The 21,953-nt window shown below is 57.6% G+C and overlaps 7 protein-coding genes across 7 annotated transcripts; all 7 read right to left on the bottom strand.

Annotated features, from left to right (window-relative positions):
- Positions 1-2,334: 2,334 nt before the first annotated feature.
- On the bottom strand, positions 2,335-2,889 carry LMXM_33_2740 (hypothetical protein, unknown function; the record flags this gene model as incomplete). Its single annotated transcript, XM_003878782.1, has 1 exon — positions 2,335-2,889. One exon carries the CDS (start codon positions 2,887-2,889, stop codon positions 2,335-2,337), a length of 555 nt encoding a protein of 184 aa, XP_003878831.1.
- A 2,764-nt stretch (positions 2,890-5,653) lies between these two features.
- LMXM_33_2730 (putative gpi transamidase component) lies at positions 5,654-7,855 on the bottom strand (the record flags this gene model as incomplete). Its single annotated transcript, XM_003878781.1, has 1 exon — positions 5,654-7,855. The coding sequence occupies one exon, from the start codon at positions 7,853-7,855 to the stop codon at positions 5,654-5,656; it is 2,202 nt and encodes a 733-aa protein (XP_003878830.1).
- Positions 7,856-9,051: 1,196 nt separating this feature from the next.
- On the bottom strand, positions 9,052-11,112 carry LMXM_33_2720 (conserved hypothetical protein; the record flags this gene model as incomplete). Its single annotated transcript, XM_003878780.1, has 1 exon — positions 9,052-11,112. The coding sequence occupies one exon, from the start codon at positions 11,110-11,112 to the stop codon at positions 9,052-9,054; it is 2,061 nt and encodes a 686-aa protein (XP_003878829.1).
- A 1,414-nt stretch (positions 11,113-12,526) lies between these two features.
- LMXM_33_2710 (conserved hypothetical protein) lies at positions 12,527-13,879 on the bottom strand (the record flags this gene model as incomplete). The annotated part of the gene is made up of 1 exon (XM_003878779.1): positions 12,527-13,879. The coding sequence occupies one exon, from the start codon at positions 13,877-13,879 to the stop codon at positions 12,527-12,529; it is 1,353 nt and encodes a 450-aa protein (XP_003878828.1).
- A 1,769-nt stretch (positions 13,880-15,648) lies between these two features.
- On the bottom strand, positions 15,649-16,416 carry LMXM_33_2700 (conserved hypothetical protein; the record flags this gene model as incomplete). Its single annotated transcript, XM_003878778.1, has 1 exon — positions 15,649-16,416. The coding sequence occupies one exon, from the start codon at positions 16,414-16,416 to the stop codon at positions 15,649-15,651; it is 768 nt and encodes a 255-aa protein (XP_003878827.1).
- A 738-nt stretch (positions 16,417-17,154) lies between these two features.
- LMXM_33_2690 (conserved hypothetical protein) lies at positions 17,155-18,876 on the bottom strand (the record flags this gene model as incomplete). Its single annotated transcript, XM_003878777.1, has 1 exon — positions 17,155-18,876. One exon carries the CDS (start codon positions 18,874-18,876, stop codon positions 17,155-17,157), a length of 1,722 nt encoding a protein of 573 aa, XP_003878826.1.
- Positions 18,877-20,120: 1,244 nt separating this feature from the next.
- LMXM_33_2680 (conserved hypothetical protein) lies at positions 20,121-21,743 on the bottom strand (the record flags this gene model as incomplete). The annotated part of the gene is made up of 1 exon (XM_003878776.1): positions 20,121-21,743. The coding sequence occupies one exon, from the start codon at positions 21,741-21,743 to the stop codon at positions 20,121-20,123; it is 1,623 nt and encodes a 540-aa protein (XP_003878825.1).
- Positions 21,744-21,953: the final 210 nt, after the last annotated feature.

Genomic DNA, 21,953 nt, shown 5'->3' with positions numbered 1-21,953 from the left:
GACCTGACTCCACAGGTGTAGCGATGGAAGTGGACGGCGCACAGGCCCACCAGTCCCGAAACCGCAAAACACCCGCAAGAACCACCAAACAGAAGAGGAGGGAGGGCAGAACAGCCAAGAAAAAAAGAGAGCATCAGAATACAGAAAAAAAAGAGAGAAGGGCACACTCTACACGTTCTCACGAGCACACAGACATACCGATGCACATAGACAGATGTGGGTAATGGATTCTTGGCGTTTGTTGCTAGTTCGATATACGATGAGTCGACACTCAGGGAGACCATTCAAAGGAGAAAAAGAGGAGGCGAATTCGGAGAGCGAGAGGCACTCTCGCACCACGTGTGACCCAGAGGCGCGAAAAAAGGGAGGAAAAAAAGATCAAGCCAGAGACAGAGAGAGAGAGCCGCGCGCACACGCAGACAAGCACATCTACGTATGCAAGCGAGGAACAAGCCACCGACAACGAAAGAGAAGAAAGAAGGAAATGAGATCCACAGAGAGGTAGAGCGACACCACCGTTGTATAAAATGCCTTGGCATGGTAGTTGGGTGTGTGTATGTATGTGTAGGGGAAAGGAGGAGGAAGAGAGTAACAAGATGGAAACGTGCGTAAGCAAGTGTGCATCGTCTGCCTTCGTAGCTATGCCGGTGGTGTGGGTGCCACTCAGAGGTGAGGGAGAGGGGGGGACAAAAAAAAAGCATTAGGACAGTTCGAAATAAAGAGGCGTCGCAGACAACGCTGCAGAGAAATGAATGAAACGAAGACAAGCCGGGGGAAGAGACGGAGCACCGCCCCCTCTCCGGCCTGCAAAATCAAACTAAAATCCGTTAATGCTAGAGTACGTGATAGAGAGAGAAAAGACGCGAAAAAAAAACGAAAAAGAAAGCGTTGTCGCACCACCGTCCGCCGCCATCGTTATCATCACGGGCTCATTCATTTCCGCCACCTCCCTTGCGATGTCGACGAACACAGAGCAGGAGGGCAGGAAGACACACACACACACTGAAGCACGCGTAGAAGATGAACGACATAGAGGCAAGGCGGGGAGAAAGGGTTTTTAACAGAAGAGCAAACAGAGAATCAGAAGAAAAGGGGGAGATCTAAAAAAAAGCAACGTTAGAAAGCTAGTCGAACACAAATCACAGAAAACACAGACACACACACACGCACACACACACACGCATACACGGGAAGAAAAGCAGAGGGAGGAAGAGTGTGTATGTCTGTGTTCAACAACAAAACAACGATAGACATGATGCGGCAGAGAACATGAAACCAACAGATAAACCTTTTAAAACAAAAACGAAAGCGAGAGATACGGGGGGTGCGTAGTTCAATTCGTAAGGACGACAACGAAATAAAACAGCAAAGCTCGTTTGTGCGTGTGTGAATGCGCCTGCATTTCGAGATACAGGGAGTGCGCGTGCAACCCCTCCCCCTATTCTCCTACCCCCACCCCACCCCTGACGTCTCCCTCCCATGGGCATGGTCGTCAACCGCAATGGACTCGACGGCAGAAAGCGACGGACGAGCAGACACATGCGCACACGCACACGCATATATACACACATATATGCATGTGAAGAGGAAGCCGGAGTGGGGCAGAGCCGACAGCAAGGAAAAAGGATCACCAGTGCGTGTACAGGAAGAAAAAGTGACAAGAAAGACGGCAAGAAAAAAAATGACAGCATTCACACACACACACACACAACGAAAGAAAGCAAACGCGCAGACACCATACTCTACGCGCACCAGCGGCGCGTTGGCAGACACACACACAATACAAGCACACCTGCACCAACCACACAAACGTAAAAACCGTGGGAGAGGGCCAAATAGAATCGAAAGAAAAGCGGCGAGAGGGAGGAGGAGGAGGAGGAGGAGGGGGTGTGGAAGGCGTCCAAGAATAAAATGCGGTTGCGATAAGAGTGCGTGTTTGTTGGGAAAGGAAAAGCTTGGCGGAGTGAGGCATGGGGAGGATGACAATGTGAACACACAGGGAAAAAAAGAACTCCGTCGAACAGCTGAGAACGAAACTAGTTCGAAGGAAACACAACGCACGCCTGCCTGTGACCTCTCGGCTCCTTTTTTGTTGTTGCTGTTTCTGTTGACCCTTCGCCTTTGTCGACTGCAGTTCCTGATGAAATCAGAGCGACACTATTGGTCGCTCTTCACTCCCCCGCACATCCGCCGCTTCTCTCGTTGCCGCATCGATCTATATATGTATATATATATATATCAGCACGCGTCCCTGCTTGTCTCTCTTCCTCCTGCGAGAAGGCGCAATTCAGCGTCGAGGAGAAGGAAAAGCACGGTCCGTGCAGCCATCATCACCTAGTCCTTCGGTTTTGGTACCGGGCGACCCGAGGTGCGGTCCACGCCACAGCTCACCACCTTGCGAATCACACGGGCCGAGGTGGCAGGCGGCTGGCGGGATGACGGCGAGGCGGCGCGCTCCGGCGTGGAGGCCAACGACGGGGCTGTCGTCAGTCCTCCACCCGCTAACAAAGATGCGGGAGACTGCTCCATACTGTCCGCCGTCCTCAGCGGCGTCGCCATTGGGGACGTGAAGGGGGACGAAGAGGCGGTCGCTTTTGACATCAACTTGAGCAGCGCCTGGGTTTCGGTCGGCAACGCAGCCTTCTGGCCCACGACGTGCGAGCGGATCGGCGTGTTTGCAGGGTTCACCGCCACCACTTCGGGAGTCTCCTCCACCTCACTGTAGCACGCGTAGAAGCTGTCCTCCGGGGTGCAGCTGCTTTTCAGCAGGCACGGCGAGTACGGGTCGTTCCGGTGCGGCGCCGAGGCAGGCGTGAAGGGCTTGGCGAAGACGTGGCTATCGAGCGAGGAGGAGCAATAGGCCACACACCCGGCGGAGAGCGGCATCATTGCGGCGGTGTTCACAGCAGTCGTCGAAGCGGCGACGTATTTGTGGTATGCGAAGCCGGAAACACGCTCGCGACACGCAGACGGGGTGACCGTCTCCGCAGCAGCCGCGCGGCTTATGGCCTTGACACTGCGCAGTAGAGCACGTTGGCGAGGAGTACTTGGGATTACTGTTGCGGCAGTGGCAACCTTCAGGCCCAGCAGGGTGGCATCCTTGCTGTTACGAATGTTCTCAGCGTTGTCGACCGCGAGCGTGCAGTCTGACAGCGGGCATGCGGCAGAGGCAAGACGGCTCATTTTTCCTTTTTTTGGTGCTTCTGAGACTCCTGGATAATGAATCCTTTCCCTTGGGCAAGTCCCTTGCGTCTCGGCTCACGCAGATAAAGATTTCCGTCACCTCGCAAATGGGTGCGTGTACCGTACGCTCGTGCGTTCACGCGCGGTTGTGCCTCCGTCGTTTCGGTCGTGTTTGATTGCGTGTTTGTTGTTGTGTGCGAGTTGTGCAGTCGCGTCCACTACGGAAAAGGAGGAGAACAACCAACAACTGAACAAAAAAAAGAAAAAGAAAGAGATGAGCCAGCGAAAGCTCTAGGATACAATCGGCATACAAAATAATAATAATGATAATCAAAGATGGAGGAGGACGCGATGATATCCACGGAGGTGAGAGTGGAAGGGGGGCCGAACCAGAACGAAAAAAAAAAATCAGCAAAGACAGCGAAACAGAGTGATATTGGAATGCTAAATGGCAAACACAAGAAGAAGAGCGGAGTTGTTCAATCGAAACAAATAAATAAATAGTGAGAAAAACCGAAGGAGAAGAAGAGCGAAAAAAAAAAACGCAAGACACAGATCCTTCTTTAACTCATAAAACTAGCAGGACCAGCAGAAGGAACACACGAAGAAGAAAAACGCCCCCATACACACACACACAGAGATGGACAGACGAACACTGCTCTCGTGTCACTTTTATTTTTCTTTTTTTTTGCAGTGGTTCTTCGCACTGGGAAAGGGGGGAGGGAGGAGGGGCGAGAAAGAGGATAGGGGCTGTGCGCGAGCGCTTCGCGTGGCTTCCGTGAACTCTTCTCTTGGTGTACGTGAGACCTCGACGGGTCGCTCACTTAATCCTCCAACACTACCGGTGGTTTACCTTGTGCACTTTCTCTCGTATCCTTGTTTCTCTCGTGCTGCAGAGCATACACTCGTTCTCTCTTCCCCTCTTGGTGTGCGGTCCGCCTCTCAAAACGTAAGATTGGGGAGGGAGGGAGGGGAGAAGCAGAATAGGAAAGAGAAGAGGGAAGGAGGCAGAGCAAGATCGAAACAGTGCGTACGATGCGCGTGTTTTACTGATATTTTCGTTGCCTTTGTGCTGTGTTTTTCATGTCAAGTGTGTCCTTCCTGCTGTGTTTCCCTTCGCCTTTTGTTTGATTGCTTTCCCGTCGCGGAGCGGCTTAGGTGAGGTTGTGTGGGTGGGTGGGTGGGTGTGTGAGGTAGATAGACAAGCCAAACCAAAACCCGAAGATGGGAGGAAAGGATGGCGAACAGTAAGCGCGAAGAGAGAGAAAACAAAAAAGAAAGGAAAACGAGAAACAAGAAGAGGAGGAACAGCACGTAGACCGGATCAGAGGCACAACTGTGGTAGCCTTCAAATGGGGAGAGGGAGAGAAAGAAGATAGCGTGGTACACTAGTCGTCGTGGCGGTTGACGGAGTTGGCGGCGCGTTTGAGAAAACCCTTTGCTTGTTGCTTTTTTTGTTTGTTTGTTTGTGAGCGTGGAAAAATGATGGCAGAGAAAAATCTACAGGATGCCCAGGTGTGCGCAGGGGCGCGAAGAAGGCGCAGGTCACGGGGACGGCGTGCGTGTGAGGTTGAGAAAAGATGTGGCGTGTCGGTGTCAGGGAGGGAGGGAGAGGGGAAGAAGGAAGTGGCATGGACACCGAGAGAGACGTCAACGACGTTGCAGAAACGGTGCATTTATGGAGAGCAGGCAAACGGAGAGGGAATCGGAAGAGAGGAGTGAAGGGTGTGACGAGTTACGGAGATGGAAAGCGCTGGATGTAGCTGCTCGTGAGATGCATGAGAGTCCTGCACTAAGCGATGGAGTGCTCGGCTGGTGCACTAGTGTGGGATGCGCACTGCTGTATGCGGCTCTCGACTAAAAAGACGCGCATGTGCGCAAAGGATAACGTCGTCAGGGCCTTCACGCACAGCGAAAGATCGAAAAAAAAGAAGGGACTGCCATACGCTCCTTCCCTCGCCCAATGTGCTGTGGTGTTCGCACTCATTTTGCCCTGCGACAAGTCGTGCAGCGTTACTTCTTCTTTTGGTACCCTCGATTCCATGGGCAACAACGCAGGCGGAAAGGAAAAACAAAATGGGGAGGATAGCGAGAGCGACGGGCGGGTGTGAATGGGCCAGGCACATAAACGCAGCAGCGAGACCACCACGAGACGAGGCCGACGCACTCACACACAGACACATGTACACATGCACACCTCGACCAGATACTATTCGTCAGTGACGCACTGCACCGTTGCCCTCACACTCTCCCGAGTGCTTCAGTATGCCCCCGCCGAGTCCCTGCCGGTCACACAAACCGAAGCACCGCAGGAGAGAAACGAAGCCACCTGTGCATAGTCGGCTCGCGTACCAGTAGGAAAGTCCCACGCAAAAAAAAAAGATGAAGCGTGGAGATCTCGAACCGTCTTCACATGCTGTGACGGTGAGGAGAGAAAGTGTGTGTGTGGGGGGGGTCTTAGAAAAAGGAATCACCTGACGACGGTGGTGGCGCCTTCCTGCGCAAGCAAATTGACGAGATCTTCTCTCTTGCACGTCAAGCGCCTTGTCAGCCGCGTCAGCGTGCCTGCAGCAGCAGACAAGAAAAAGAGTCCGAGTGAGAGCACATTGAAGACCATGGCGCCATCAGGGCCTGGGATCGTCGTCCCGCTCGCCACGGTGGATCGCACCCAGTAAACACATGCGTCGTCCCCCTTGAGAGTCGCCATCATGGCAGACAGGGACCCCCTTTTGCCGTCCGGCAACGCGTCGCTGCGGTTGAGCAGCTGGAAGACGGCGGCGAGGGAGTCCTCGTGATCGAGCTGGGGTATCGCGCCAACCGAAGCGGCGTGGTGACGCTGAATGCGACAGAGATCCGACTGGAATGACGCCTCCGCCGCGCCGAGGTCCGCCGACGACCTCGCGCGGTGAATTACAACGACAGGCTGCGGCACGAGTCGGTTGCTGTTGTCGTCTGGCGGCATCTCCCTCAGCGCCGACCAGCCGAAGAAAAGCTGGAATCGGCCGAGCAGGACGCCGTCGTGAGCGCGGCAGGCTCGACCGCCGGCGCCGTCGCCGCCGGCCATCTCGTGGCACTGTCGGGCATGCGCATACGCGGCCTCGTAGGCGGCGACGTGCACCGTCGCTACGGTGGTCTCGAGGAGAACTGCTAGCGTGTTGGAGACAACGTCCACGTGAGCGTGGACAATGCGCGTGGAGCCAAGTAGAGACTCCATGTTGTACAGGGAAGGGCGCACAAGATGCAGAGGAAAGAGCAGAAGGGTGCGGACCACGTCGCCCTCGCGGAGGAGGAACGAGTGGTGTAGCCCCGACCCCTCTTCGGTCCCGTCCGAGCCCTCGTGCTTCTCCGCGTCTACGCCAACGTGGGGGTCAAGTAGAACTAGAGCCGGCTGTAGATTCACGGTCAGATAACCGTGATCCTTGCCGTGGGCGCGCACCTCGTACTGCACCTCTGGGGAGCGGCCAATCCGAGACGATGGGCTCGCAGAGGCCGACGCCTGCCGCTGCGGCGTCGCTATCGCCTGCCCCTCGCGCGGGGACGAAACTATCGCTACGGCTGGTAGCGCACTGCGCAGCTGTTGAGAGAGCCCGCCAGGGCCGATGTGCACCTGAAGACGGCCATCCCGCGCGTAGGCGGGCAGCTCGCGTGACCACACCTCGCTCAGCGCCTCCAAGTCCGACGCATCACCCACCACCATGCTCATGCGAACCTCGACCTTCAGCCGCACCGTCGGCGGCTGCGCAACAGTGCTGTTCCCGGGGAGACGCTCCTGAGTCGCCTTCACGGTAAAATGCTGAAACGGGGCGCCAAAGTACGTGACGAAAGACGGAAACGCGGCGTTGAAGATGCCTTGAGGCAGCCCCTCCTGCACGCCGCGGCCGGAGCGGCCGCCGTTGAGCAGGGGGCTCACGTGTTGCGTGCACAGAGTGTCGTGGTAGACGAGGTGGTACGAGCACCAGTACGCATCCTCGCCGCCGCTGACGTGTGAGGGGGCGCGTTGAATGACGATCCCGTTTGGTCTCGAGTGCCGGGGCGTTGCTGCGGTCCAGCTCAGTGGCGACGAGGTTAGAGTCGACACAAACTGGGCCGCCCACTGAAACTGGCTCGCCGCTCCCCGTTCGTGACTGGCGCCGCAGAAGGAGACAGACGAGTAGGTGCACACGGCGTGGTGGGCGAGGAAGTGCCGCAGACGGCCAAACAAGACGCTGTTATTCTCATTCTCCGCTGACAGTGCCTTCGATATGGACCACTCGGGCCGCCACTTGCCGCCGCACCCGCACCAGTCAAGGCGCTCGAAGCCACGGCGACGCAGCACGTAGTACCAAATTGGGTCAAAGTCATCGTCGAAAGTCAAGCGCTGGACTGCGGCGTCGTCGATTTCGCTCGCCTCGGCATCGCCCTCCCACACCATCGCGGCACCAGGCTTCGCCGGCAGCGTCAGAGACATCTCCATTGCCACAGACACCAGAGTAGGGGTGGTGCCTCTCTCATCAAGACTGCCCGTCAGTTCTTCGACCATCATTGAGTACCGGCGCGACGTATTAGCTGCATAGGGGTGCGAGGAAGCCGTCGCTGCCGCCGCCACCCATGTGAGCACGACAACTGCAAAGGCGAGTAGCACACCCGAAGCGCTCTGCCGCCGCTCCAAAATATGCATGTCGCCGTGCGCCATGTAGAGAGCCCTCAGTGCACCGGTATGTGTGTATAAGTGTGTGCGTGTGTGTGGTGTGTGTGTGTCTAGAACAGGATAAATACTAAGAAAAACTAGACGTCCTCAGAGCAGTTCCATGAGCCTTGGAGAATCGCCACCTCACCGACAAGAGGAGGGCAGGTTTGGCGGCGTGCGTCGTTGTGGTGGGAATCTTGAGGTTTCTTCGCTGTGACTTTTTCCTCCCTCTTTTCGCTGGTTGTTTCGCCACTACGCTCGCCTCCGCATCTGCAAAATGGGCATGACGCGGGGAGGGATGGAGGGGCGGGAAGGTGAATAAAAGGCACATGGCGTGAGTGAAGCGGGCGACGCAGATACAGACACAGAGCATCAAGGGAAAGGAGACAGTCGACAGTTATAGCAGCTTCGATGGCAGGCGCTGGCGACAGAGTAAGGGCGGGGGTGGTCACCAACCGAGATGGAGGTGTTCATCTGTATGCCTAAAAGACACCGCTCACACGCCACCACCACCACCACCAACCCTGCCACTCACTTCGGTCTTGCTGGCACGTTAGCCCTTCCTGAAACCACCGCTGCCCACCTACACGGTGTCGGTCTAAGCGTGTGTGTATGTATGTGAGACTCCCGCGAAGGGCCCGGAGAGTGGCACGCGCGCGAAACATCCTCGTCTGTTTCCCTGGCGACCTCCCACCGTCTCTCTCCCCTCCTTTGTTGTTGGTTTTGGTCTTTACGAGCGCTGTACTGTACGCTTTTTCGTTGTTGTTGCCATCGTCGCCATCGTTGTTTTGTTGTGGGAGAGGGGAGGGGAAAAGCATCAGCGTTGTGTAGTCGCCACCGTCGGCGAAAACATCTCGTCCTCTGTGCGACGTAATCGTCGCACTGCGAGGAGAGTCGACCGAAAATTTACAAGAAACAGTAAACCGCGTTACAGGCGTGCACACCTCAGCCTACAAGCACCCTTCTTCCGCTCACGCAGCTTGTGGTTGCGGCATTCCGTTGTTGTGAGGGAAGACACTGCAAATATATATATATATACACCCACAGATATATATAGATATATGTATGTCAGTCAACGAAGTGACGATCTCGAAAACAAAAAAAAGAGAAACACACAGGCGAGCAGATACACAGTTGTTTGGTGCACACGGCCGCCGCAGCAGACGTCACTTTTCGCTCCTACGTTTCGCTTCCAATATGCCTTACTCCGCTTCCTGATTCACCGAAGTGCATGAAGCGATTCTGTGCACATTTTCAGTCGCCAGCTCTGCCACCGTTGCTTTCGTCCTAGCCGCTATCGGGGGCGGCGCGGGCGTCTGCGTTGGTGACGTGAGCCCCCCCCCGCGTTCTTTTTCGCGCTCCGACGTCTGTGGAGGAAGACCGTCGTAAACGAGCACCGGCTGCGGCAGGCGTGCATCGTTTCGCACGGTGAAAGGGAGCAGCGCTGATGTGGAGAGGAGGTGGAAAAAGAACGTGAAGATGAAGGTTGCGCCGTAGCCGAACTTGTCCGCCATGAGCCCACCGAGAATGGCCGAGCCCGACCAACCTGCAGACTGCACCGACTCTAGCGCATTCCACCGACTGTGGCGATGCTCGGGCACTAAATCCATAATGAGCGCGCGAGACAGTCCAACCGTGCAGTTCATCAAGGCATTACGGAACACATACGCCAAGGACATCCAGAATTTCGGGCCGTACCGCGTCTTCTGCGCCAGCGCCATGTACAGCAGTAAAAAGGTACCGACCACCTTGGGTGGCATAGTAGCGCGAATGCGGCCGTACCGCTTGCCGACAAAGCCGTTGATGATGGCCATAAGCGCGATCAGCAACGAGTTGAACAGGTTCAGCACGCAAATCGTAGCGAGGGATGCGTTGTAGCTCTTCATCAAAAACAGCGGTAAGTATCGTGTGATCATGCCGCTGCCCAACACAAGGATAACATCGCACACGATCATGGCCATAGGGTAGACACGCAACGGCAAGCAGTCCATCACCCTGCGGCGGCAGGCGGAAGCCTCCTCGTACTCGCGGTCCACGTACTCGATATGTGCGCCAGGCGGGATCTTGTGGATGTCCACTAGTGAGCTTGGACCACCTTGCCGGGTAGGGATCATCGACGTTGGGTTTCCAGCGCCATCCAGACCAACCGCGACGTTCGTCGCTCCCTCGCCAGCCGAGGCGGCCTGCTGGTACAGCGCCATCCCTGCAGCCGCACTACTCTGCTTGCTCCGCAGCGCAGCAGCATCCGTGTTACGGGTGGCACCCACTGAGGGCCCGTAATGACTCACTAGCGGAGGGGAGCAGTTGTCGTTCGCCGTGTGCGCGATAGATATACGAGCGCAATCCGTGGTGTCCGTCGTGTCCCTCTGCACGAGATTCGACGGCAACAACTCCTCATCTACCTCTCCTTCATGGCCCGCAGCGTTCATGACACGCGGCTCCTCCACATCGTACGTGCGAACGGGTGCGCTGGGCACGCCACCGCCCTCGCAGTGGACGTCGTCGATGAGGACAACATCCGTCGCCACGGCAACCTTCCGCTTTTGGTCTAGGTGGGACGACCGTGCCACAAACAACTTCGAGAAGATGATCATGGACATCAGGTGCAGCACCAACCCGCATGTCATGACGATCTGCAGCACCTGAACATTCCATTCCGTGCCAACAACAAAGTAGAGAAACAGAGAGCATATGAGCCCCACAATGGGACCGACAGACTCGACACTAAATTTTAAGCTGTAGAGTCGGTCGCGCTCGCCTGTACGCAGGCACTGCGCAAACACGGACTCCACACACGTGAGGTTCATCCCCATGTAGCAGCCCTCAAACATTTGCGCGACAATGAGCAGCCAATGATGCTTCATCCAGATTGCCAGGGCTACAATGCAGAGTTTCACCATGCCCAATCGTACCGCAAAGATGAGCGTGCGAGACGGGCCCCAGACTTTGTCCGCGACGTGGCCACTGACAATAGCACAGAACAGCTCGAAGAAGCCGTTGACACCGGCAACAACGCCAACGGCAAGGTTGCTATTGTTGAAGAGAAGGTACACAAATGGCGGCCACGCGTTGGACATCCAGATGGAGGTGGCCATGCTGTTCATGAAGACGAAGAGAATGATAACGCCGGCCATGGACTCGGAAAGCGGCGGGATGGTGAAGAAAGCACGGAAGCTCGTCGTGTAGTGTCTCACCTCCTCAACCGTATTGGAAAAAATTGCCTGCATCGTTGCTTCTCTGCGTTCGTGTTGCTGTTCCCTCATCGAGTTCGCGTGGGTGCACGCACATAGTGGATATTGTGCATGCGCCTATATGCGTGTGCAGTGGGCGATGGGAAAAGATTATGGGGAACGGGAGCGAGACGAGAGAGAGAAGCGCGCACTCGCAGAGGGTTGTTCGTTGCTGGGGGAGAAAGACGGAAGAAGCGATCGCGTTATCGTGAGAGTGGCAACAAAAAAGAAGAAGAGTGACCCGTTTGAAACACAACAAAAGACGTAAGACAGGAACGCACGGTAAGTGAGAGAGGGTGGCGGAGAAGGATGAACAGGGCGCACCATTGCGCCCCCCCCCCTGCACCTTCTCCCTCACAAATCCAACCCAAAAACGGTCGAACAACCGCGACAACACAAAGGCAAAAAAAAAGAGCAAAAGGCAGCCACAGAGAAGAAAGTGACGAGGACTGTGCAAACGAGTGCGCTGGATCCTTCAGTGCCTTCGGCCTGTGTATGTGTGTGTGTGTGTGTGTGCTCGCGTTAGTGAGTATGCACAGCGATGTGCACGAAGCGGCTGTGGAAGAGTGCCGCGTGCCACAATGCCGTGAAGAACAAAATATTGTTTTTTTTTCCTGGATGGGAAATACCACGAAGCGGCAGAGAGAGAACATCAGAGAGGAGAACGGAGTCAGGGAGCGAGAGAGCGAGAGACACGTTGGAAGAAGAGGGCGAGAACGCATTTTTTTTCGCGTCTAGGTATGTTCGCTCACTATGCCGCTACAGCCTCCCCTGCGTAAAAGCACGGAGGCAGCCGCCGACGCGATGACGAGCATTCACACAGAACAAGGAAAACGTGGCAGCGGGGCGGCTAAAGCCACAAAGCAAAACACATACACCTACAAAGAAAGGACACGTCAATGTCTCCCTAAGGGACGTGCTCGAGTGAGTGTCCTTCTTGTCAGGTGCTTGCCACGATCGCTGAGGGTGAGACAAGGGCAGCATGGCTAGTCGCTACTACGAGCCTACCCCACCCCCGCCCCTGTCGGGCTTCATTGCAGAGCACCGAACCGAAACCTAAGCGGCGAATGGCAGAGCTTCAGAGAAGCGGAGCTCCAGTGAGCGCGGGCATTCTGCTCTGCGGCATTATCAACTTGTTGACTATGAAGGTGGAGGCAGCTTGTTGAGACCTCGCCACGATCAGAAGTGTAGTGGTACACAGGGAAGAAGGGGAGAAAACAAAGTTAGAGCTGTACAGGAGCAGAACGGAGAGCACGCACCGCCTCCGAGGTTACAGAGGAAGAAGGAGGGAGGGGAGACTCATGTCACCCAAGTGGAGGAGCCAAGTAAGAAAGGAGTGCGGCACTGAGCGTAGACACGCGCACAAGTCTACAGACACGTGGAAACACTGTGTCACAACAAGCCATCACACCACCCATCCACAGGCACAACGCTCTTCGCTTCGGTCCTAGTAAATTTCGCCGATCTGGCTGATGAATGAGCCCACCACGAGCCACGCCAAGTACTGGGTGCGGTTTTCCGCCATAAGCGCCAGTGTATCCTCTGCCCGCGAAAGGCGTGAGCAGAAGCGAAACTGCACAACGAATTCAGCGCGCACGTACTTCGTCACGAATCCCGAACGTGGGCCACGTAAGATGCCGGGCTGCACCGTTCGCCGGCGAACGTACCGGTGATCTGTCCCGTCCGCTTTCACCTCGATCAAGTCGTGAAGCGGCAAGAAGCGAATCATGTGCCGACTGGACGCGTTGCGGTACCACGACAAGACCGCATGAAGAGTGTTCGGCCCCTGGTCATATGCCCGCTCACACCCAACCCGTACCGAGCCCGCCACAACGTCCAGGAAGCGAATCACAAAGAAGCGCTGGTGAGGCGGACCGCGGGAAGTGAATTTCAGCATCACCGACCCACGCGACACGTACTCGTCAAAAGCGAGAATCACCTCGGGCGGGACGGACGGCGGTGGAGGAACACCGCGGCAGTACGCAACGGCCGCGACGACACGCCGCAGCAAGCCTGTCGGCTGCAGTGAAGGTATCCTGGCCGACAAAAGGGGTCGGTGCGACGCCGCCGGCTTCATCCCCACAGCATCCTGCTCATCCGCGTCGGTGTGCTGGCGCGACAGTGAGCCAGTCTTTGCCTCATCCTCACCGCGATGCACCTCCCTGCCTATTCGGCCATCGTCCACCCACCGAATCGCACCGGCCGGCGGCGCGTCCTGCGGAGGAGGCCCAACGGCTGTGACGCGTAGTGGGGATCTGGCACTTCCGCGTGGCGCTGGCCACGATGATTTGGTTTCATCCGGCTTTCGTGCACGCGAACCAGCATAGACACTATTCCGGCCCCGTGCTCCCTCTTCACTCGAGGAGTCGCCATTGGAGTCACTGCCTGAGTACGAGTAGGTGTAGGATGACGTAGACCACAAGGAGGACGCGTCGTACTGCCCGTTGCCACCACGTCCACTCCGTCCTCGAGCGCCCGGTCCACGCATTCCGCTGCCACGACTAGCGTCTCGTCGCCGGCCAACTCGAGACCTGGATCCCCCTCGTACCTCATCCACTCGATCGGCCCTCGTCCCACCGCTCGCCGATGCACAGCCCCATTGAAGTGCATACATGTCGTAGTACTGGTCCGACTTGTCCAATGTCCTCCTGGAGTCATTGCTGCGGAATCCACCTCCGTTGCCGTAGAGCAGCGGCTTTGTGTGCGCGCAGCTGGAGTATCCCGCCGACGAGTCGCGCCTAAGGTCGTTGTCATCGCCCCTGCTCGATGATTGCCACTGACGGCCGCGCCTGGAAGGCATGGCGCGCGGAATTTATGCGATCGGTTGTCGGTGATGCGCTCACTGTACGACACCCTGTCGCACGCCACGTCAAAGCAGAACAAAAGAAACACACTACTGGGACCGAAAGCGAGACCGAGAGAGTCCCAACGGAATATGAAGGGCGACGCACGGTTATTACGAGAAAAGACGAACACGAATGAGCGGCGCACCAAGAGCACACGGAGCCTGGAAAACGGTAAGCGCTCGCGCACAAACGTCAAGAGCGCCCCTCGTGGCCTCTACAGCACGACACGTGTCAAGAGTGTGCACGATGACAGGGGATACACACGCACACACGTGAGCACACGCAGAGAGTGAGCAAGACAGATAGCCACAGCAAGAGAAGATCAGCGCAGGGCCGAAAACAAAGAAAATACAGATGGGTTGTGGCGTTAAGCAGTGGTCTTGCACCGGTGATAGACCCCGTGATCAAGGCGCCACAGCATATAAAGCTGGCGTCACTTTGTGTGTATGTGTGTGTTTGTGTATGTGTCTGTGGTGCAGCACACGAACACCCACAGACTCCGGTAAGCTAACAAACCCAAGCGCCTGCAAGACCAAAGCAGTCGAAGCAAGCCGTCGCCCCCCCCCCTTATGTTCGCGTGTGCGTGCTTGTCTGCGCTCTCCACTGAAGGCTCCACAGCGGACAAAGCCAAAACAAATGACTGTGCAAGCCGAGAGGGAGGGAGAGGGAGCAAGAAAGGCAATGACACAAGGATGAGAAAAGGAAGATGATGGAACTGAAAGAGGGGATCGCCGGAGCCGGATGCGGCTGGGAGGTGCGATGGAGTCGATACGCGTCACGGTAGAGACAGCCCGACGGCCACGACCTGTGAAGATCCAGAACGAGAGGGTAAAGGCGGTCCCCCACAGGTGGGGAGAGTTCACTGGAACGCACGCCGCGGGCCGGTCTTCTCTACCTGCCGCCCACAGCCTGTGTTTGTTCATGGCACGTCCGAACAGCATCCTGCAAGACAGCGAAAGGCGACGCAGCCTTGCCGCTGCCGGCGTCGCTTGGCAGAATCACGGCGGCAGCACGAAACAGTGGGTGGTAGCATACTAAATTCCCCACTACCAACACACACACACGACTCGCTGAGCCAAGCTGTCTTCGCTGTCTTGGCGTCTCTGTGTGGTAATCCCTCTTGGCTCTCGTGTCATTGGTGTGTTGGCGCCCGTCGACACCACATGTCTCTTGCGTTGTCCTCTTCGATTCGTTTTTCTTGCTTGTTTTCCTCCGCCTTAGGGAGGGAGGCATACACTTAATAATGATAACAAAATGAAGCGAGCAACCCCAACACACGAGAGCGCGTGCGCTGCCCCTGTCTGGGAATACACGAGCGCCCCGGCGCACCCACAACACACGTCCGTATCCCTGCAAACGGCCAAAATCCAACAAGAACAGAGAAAGACAGAAACCAACCGCAATGACAGCCGCAAGCCTCACGGAGGTGTCGCCCACCGTCGCCATTTGCCTCCTTTTCAGGCGCCTCCCCCCTTATCGCCACTTAGGCGCAGGCTGGCACCGCACGCAAGGGGATCCCACATGCGAGTCGACAACGCACAGCAGAGGCTTCTGCGATTGGTGTCGCACACATGGAGCGCACACACACACACACCACGGGCCCACTGCAGCAAACCCTTAATACGCAAGCACACATACACCACATCACACGAATACCAAAAAAGAGGGAGTAACGTCGACTTGCATGAGGGAAAACGGACGGGCGGGAGGTGTTCTCGGCACCTTACGTGCGGGTCTCGGCACGCGAGACGTCCAGCACAACATTTTTGAAGTGGAACTTGCCTTCCTTGATGGCCGCATCCGCCATCCACGCCTCCTCGAAGATCACGAACGCGAAACCACGCGTCTGGTTGTTGTCGCCGCGAGGAATGCGCACGTTCTTCGTGATCCACCCGCGACCCTCGAAAATACGGGACAGGTTCTCCTGCGTGATGTCGTCGGACAAGTTGCGAATACGGATGCCGGTGGTTGACTGTTCGCGGTTGTCCGTAGATTTGGACGCAATCGCGCCCCAGGTGGAGCCGGCGCCGCTGCGCACTACCCTTGGATCCTTCTTCGCCTTCTCCTCCATCTCGCGCACAACGCGCAGGTGCTCGTCCTTGACAACGACGTCGATACCGCTAGCCTCGTGAATCATGCGCTTCACCTCAGCACGGCTCTCGCGCTCGAACTGGTCGACCGCGCCCATCTCAAGCGCCAGCGGCGGCTCCGCGGAGACGAGAGTCGACTGGTCGCCCTTGCCCTTGCCAAAGTGCGCGAGCTTTGCGCGAATGTCCGCCATCGTGACCGGGCGATCGACGTGGTACGAGCGCACCTTCCGCATCACCTCGAAGCGGTTGCCATCGGCGTCCACCTCGAAGGTGATCTCCGTCTTGGCAGTATCCCATGACGGCTTCAGCTCCTCGTACTCGGATGAGCTGTCGTTGTCGTCAGAGTCGTACGCTGCCTGGTACTGCTCCTCGTCCTGCGCGGCATCTGCCCAGTTCGACATGGTGATGCGGATGACGACGAGAGAATGGAAAGGAATGCTCGCTCGGAGAAACAAGGGTGGACGATGATGGGGAATGGGGGCACTAACGGAGAAGAAAAGTTTTTTAAAGATCTCAGAAGGGAAAAAGGACAGAGGTCGTTCGGGGATAACGGAAAAGAAAAGCCGGCACGCGCGGATAAGCACGGAAGGTCAAGTGATCCACCTCCGGTTGTTGACTGCGCAGTTGGGGTGTGTAGGTAACTCCGGCGAGAAAGAGAGAGGATCAAGAATGGAGTTGAAAGAGGGGGACAAAATGCGTGGATGGAGTGGGCACGACTGCAGAGTAATTTCATAGGGGGAGGGAGGCATACAAAAGTCACGGCTCCTCTGCCGCTGTCGGCGTATAGCACGGGACACATGGCACCTGCGAAGTATCGGCGTCTCCCTACTGACCCCCTCTGCAGCTCCCTCAAGTCTCCCTTGAAGGCAAGTCGTACGGAAGACGTACAAAAGGAACCGTCGCTCTGCGCCTCCCCCCCCCCTGCGCTAATCTCCCCGCCAGATCCTATTGATCCTTTCGTCTTCGGTGTTGCAGGCATGGCTGTGCGACAACGGCACAGTGAGCTGGAGTGCTGCGCTTCGGTGGCTCACGTGGTTTGCCTCCTTCCTCATGTGCTCCTGTGCTTCACTGTAACGTCGCACCGTTGCGCCGAAACACCGGCGGGAAGAAAGCAAAGCGCAGCCGTCGTCGGCGCGCCGTCAATGTCGCCACTGTGGTCGCTGACGTGAGAGAGGCTGTGGTGAGAAACCACGACTTGTGCGGACGCGCGCCATCGGGTGAAAGGTTCCGTTGCGCTGACGCTCCGAGAGAGCCTGCCACGTTTCCGCTGGAGCCACAGAACCTCGGTGCGAGGTTGGGTCGGCGTCGTCGCGGCTGCCCAACGACTTACCCCCCTGCGTGCGAGGCTCTGCCGGCGCAGGTGACCACGCTGGCCGCGCTCTTGCGATGGTTGCGCCTGCGGCAGAAGAGGCAGCAGCAGAGTGCCTGATGCGACCATCAGCACAGGTCAGAGGCTGCGCCTCTTCCTCTTCGGCATCGACCAGCGAAGACGACAATGCCGCGTACTTCTCCTCGAGGCGGCGCATCTCCGCGCGGAGATGCGCCGCCCGGTCGGCACCTTTGGCGTTTTTCTCATCCGGCACCCGTGGTGTTTGCGACGCGCAAGTGTGAAAACTCGGTTTTGGTGGAGAAATGAAATGACGATGGCGAATCGGCTGTGCACTCGTTGACACGGAAGCCTCGGCCATATCACGGCTGCCTCCTTCGGGGACGCCGCATCGCTCTACCTGTGCCACGGCGCGAGACTGTCGCGGCACGTGAGCGTAGTGGGTGCCATCTTCTTGGTTTCCTGTCGACGCCTCCGGCCCTGAGCTGGCTGCGCGAGAGGCAGCGTGCCTGCCGTGAGGGCTGCGGTGACTCTCTCTCTTCTCTCTTCTCCCTCGCTTCGCGCGCTGCCGCTGCCGTTCCTGCAGCACCTGCGCAGCGTACACCTGCTGATAGTAGAGCATCCAGACGTAGTACACGTCATACCAACGCATGGTGGGGTCAAGAACGCCCGCTGTCCTGGAAGATACATGGGGGCTGCCGTGGTTGTTCCCTGGCGAATTTGTCGCAGTGGGAGCGGGACGCGGAGGCGCCGGCGATCTGGAAAGGACGGGTGCTGGGGCTGGCCAACCCCACGATGAGGGGCAGTGGAAGCAAGATGCTGCCTCTAATCCGGAGGCTGCGGTGACGTGGTCGGGTGAAAGTGCACGGCTCCCATTGCAGTGGTGGCGCTGATGCCGCCGGCGCTCGTGGGGGTGGCACGGGCATCGTGATTGAACATCCTCTTCGCGAGGCCCGGCAGAGGCGGATGACGCGACCGACGATGTCGCTCGTACACGACTCAGAGGTAAGCGCTCCTCGTCTGTGGAGCGTTCGACAGCCATCGCACCGCTGCGGTGTGCATATTCACGGTTTTTGCCGGCGTCCGGGGGAGACTTCAGCACCCTCTCAGCCTCTCGCAAAGCGGCTTCGACGGCTGCCGGGTCGACATCGGATGCCTGCGAAAGATCTGCGAGGCGCCTTACCACCGCATATCCTGGCAAAGAAGTCGTCGTCGATGGCGAGTGAGAAAGCGGCTCTGCTCGGGATCCGGCGACGCGATGGACATCCTCATCTGGGAAGAGAAATGGCGACACTTCACGAATGCACTCGCTGAGCTCAGTCCACTGCGGCGTGCGATACGGCGAGGACCGCGGCGCGCCTGTAGTTGGTAGCCGAAATGGTGCCGGGTTTGTCTGCAGAATCTCGCTGCGAAGGTGGCGCGGAAGGTTGCCATGCAGGTCTGGCGCGAGTGTGCTCTTTATCAAATCATGATGGCTCTCGTGAAACGCAAGGATGTCAGTTGCAGAGTCGTGAACCTGTGGTGCAGAGGTCATCCGTGAGCGTGTATGAGCGTTGGTGATTGCCTTTGCGTGTGTGTGTGTGTGTGCCTGTGTCGCCTCACTCAACGACCACTGTCTTAGCGGGAGATGCAGTGGTGGTGCGACGCAACCGCGTAGCAGTCATATATAGCAATACGCATAAAGAAAACGACGCAGCGGTTTCCAGCCTTTTCCCTAACTCGATGACCCACGGCAACGTCCGGCGGCGGCTGACGAAGTGGTGATTGCAGCCAGGTTGCAGGTCAACGAGCAGAACAGACGAAAGGAAACGATAAGGATGGAGCGCACGCGCAGCAGAAGGTGGCGGTGCTACCGGATCTAAGTCTAGGCAGGTGAAGATGGACACAGAAACTGAAAGCAAGCAAGCAAACGTGCACCGTCAAAGGGTGTGGTGGCGTCAGTGAGTGATGCGTGCGGGAGAGAGAACCGTGTGCGTGCCACGCCACACAGATGCAGCAACAGGAAAGCGTGAAACGGAAAAGGAAAGCGCCTGTCTCCGCTGGTCAGAGCGTGTCTGTATATCTGTATGTATATATAGATAGATATATGTATACATACAGGAGGGATGTGTGCGTGTGTGGAGAATTTGTTCGCGCGTCTGCCTGGGAGGGTCCTCCGCTGCCCCAGGGCACTTGAAGCTTGACCTGGCAAGAGACAAGAAAGGTGGCGCAAGGAGACGAAGAACCGTATGCTTGTGAGAGAGGAAGCGAAACAACGTAGCACACAGCAGACGTTGTGGACAGAGACCACGCCCCCTCCCCTCCCCTCCCCCGGGCACCGACCGCGTGTACATGTCTGTTTTCCGCTTCGCCGACCGCATTGCTGGGACAGTGGAAGGGGACGAGGTGCGGGTGCCACCGGGGACGAATGGATGAGGCTCGCATTCCAGAAAAGACATCACGGTGTGTTTCTCGTTTTGTGTGTGTGTGTGTGTGTCGGTGTGTTGTCCATCTGAGGCACGAGCGCCACAAGCAAGAAAAGAGAAGCGGCAAGTCGCACAGGGCATACGGTGCCCAAAGTCGAGCTGCATGAGTAGCGTCCTCGAATAGACCAAGGCGCCGCTGTCCATAAAAGCAACAATCAAGTGCACACCATGCGCAAGCGCACACGCGCAGGAGCACGCCCACACGTAGAGGCGCATAAACGGCGGCACACAAGCAGAGATGCAATGCAAGCCCGTCCCAAAGGACGGCCTGCCGCCCACGGCAATCCTTCCCACGCCCGTCACATGCCCCGCATCAGGACTTGACAGGCATCCAAATGTGCACCGTGGAGTCTGCGCTCATCGTGGCAATGATCGGTTTGCGGAAGCGGCGCACCGTTGCCCCGGTCACACGGTCGCGGTGACCCTCCAGCCGCTCCAGCACCACCGCACCGCCATCATCGGTAACGTCACACACCTGCGCGGTGTTGTCGGGCCCGCCTGTGACGAGCAAGTCGCACTCTGTCAGACGCCGCGGCGGCCGAGCCACGCCGTCCATCTCGCCATCGTCGAAAAAGACCGACATCTCCGTCTTATCACGCTCTCCCTTCCAGAAACCGCACCGCATAACGTTGCCGCGCGTCGGCACGCCTGCGAGGACGTTGCGCAGCACGTAAAGGCCGGTGCCGTCCTTTCGACCGCCGCCGGTGAAGGCGCTGAAGTTGCCGCGATAAAGCCGCACCATGTTGTCACCCGAGACACACAGAAGCCGACACGTGTCATCGTCGTTGTGGAAGTGGGCAATAAAGGAGATTGGCGAGCGCGACGGCTCATTCTCGATCTCCGTGGCGCGGGTGAAGCGGGGTGGGCCGCCAACGCTGCTGACGCTGCCGCTTGCCACAAGACCGCTGCTTAATCCGGGAGTGTTGCTGCCACCGGTAGCGCCGTCCTCCATCGTCGGCATAGGTGTGGCGTCCCCTTCTGTAGCACCGTTCATGTCGTTTATGGAGCCCCACCGCTGATGCTGCTGCGGCGGCGGCGGTGGCGAAGACGAGCCTGGCAGGACGCCACCAATGCTGCTGCTGGCGGTGGACATAGCCTGATCAGGCCGCCGCATATCCCAAATGGACACAACGCCGTTGCTCTGCCCCATCAGCAGCTGCTGGGCGGCCCTGTCATAGCTCAGTGAGTTGATGCGGTAGTCATGTTCCTGCACAACACCCTTTCCGCCGACACGGACGTCGACGATGGCCGTCTTGTGTCGCGAGTCGGCGCAGGCGAATAGCGACGGTCCTAGCGGAATGGCAGAGAGCACAAAGCCGTGGGTGGTGTACTGGTACAGCACGTCCTTGTTCGTCGTTCCGCCGTTCACATCCCACAGCTTCACCGTATTGTCGTACGACGCGGAGAGCAGGCAGTTGTGATTCATCCAAGCAACGTCGCTCACTGCCTCCTCGTGCGCCGTGGCATCCCACAGCTTCGCCCCGCTTAAGTAGTTCTGCACGATCAGGCGACAGTCCATGCCGCCAGTGGCGATGAGGTCCTCGCTGTCGGAGAAGGCACAGCACTGCACCGCCCTAGTGTGCTCGCGCAGCTGCTGGCGCATCTGGAATTTCTTGTGATGCTGCGCAGGGGATTTTCCACTCTCTGGTGAGGCTCCTATTGCGTTGTATTGTGCCTGGGCCGTCTCAGCATGTGCCCGTTGCAACGCCTCCGTACGCAGTGCGCGGATGTCGATGGGTGTCTCGAGCGACACACCCATAGTCCCCAGCTTGCTCACGGCGATGTCGAGCAGAGTGCTCACTTGGTACAGTTGTTGCCGCAGGATAGTGTTTTCCATCCGCGCCTCGGTGAGCTGCTTCTGCAAGAGGATGCGCTGGTGCTGAGAGGCGCTCGCAGCCCCCTGCGACGCGGCCGAGGAAGCGGTATTGTCAGCCATCGCCTTCTTCAACCGCGACGACGGCGCGATCGCCCGAGTTTAGGATGAGGCGAAGCGGAGGGAGGAAAGGAGCGTTTTGAGGGAGGGAGGATGGAACTGTTGAGAGTGTGGATCACGCAGAGCGACGCCGGAATTGAGTGACGGTGACGTTGAAGTGTCCACAACACACACGCGTTCGCAAACGCCGCTCTAGCTCATGCAGAGTAGTCA

This window comes from Leishmania mexicana, chromosome 33 (assembly GCF_000234665.1).
Source record: "Leishmania mexicana MHOM/GT/2001/U1103 complete genome, chromosome 33".
In the NCBI taxonomy this organism is placed as follows: Eukaryota; Euglenozoa; class Kinetoplastea; order Trypanosomatida; family Trypanosomatidae; genus Leishmania; species Leishmania mexicana.
Note: the sequence above shows the minus strand (reverse complement) of the source record. Positions and strands in the feature narration are given on the sequence as shown.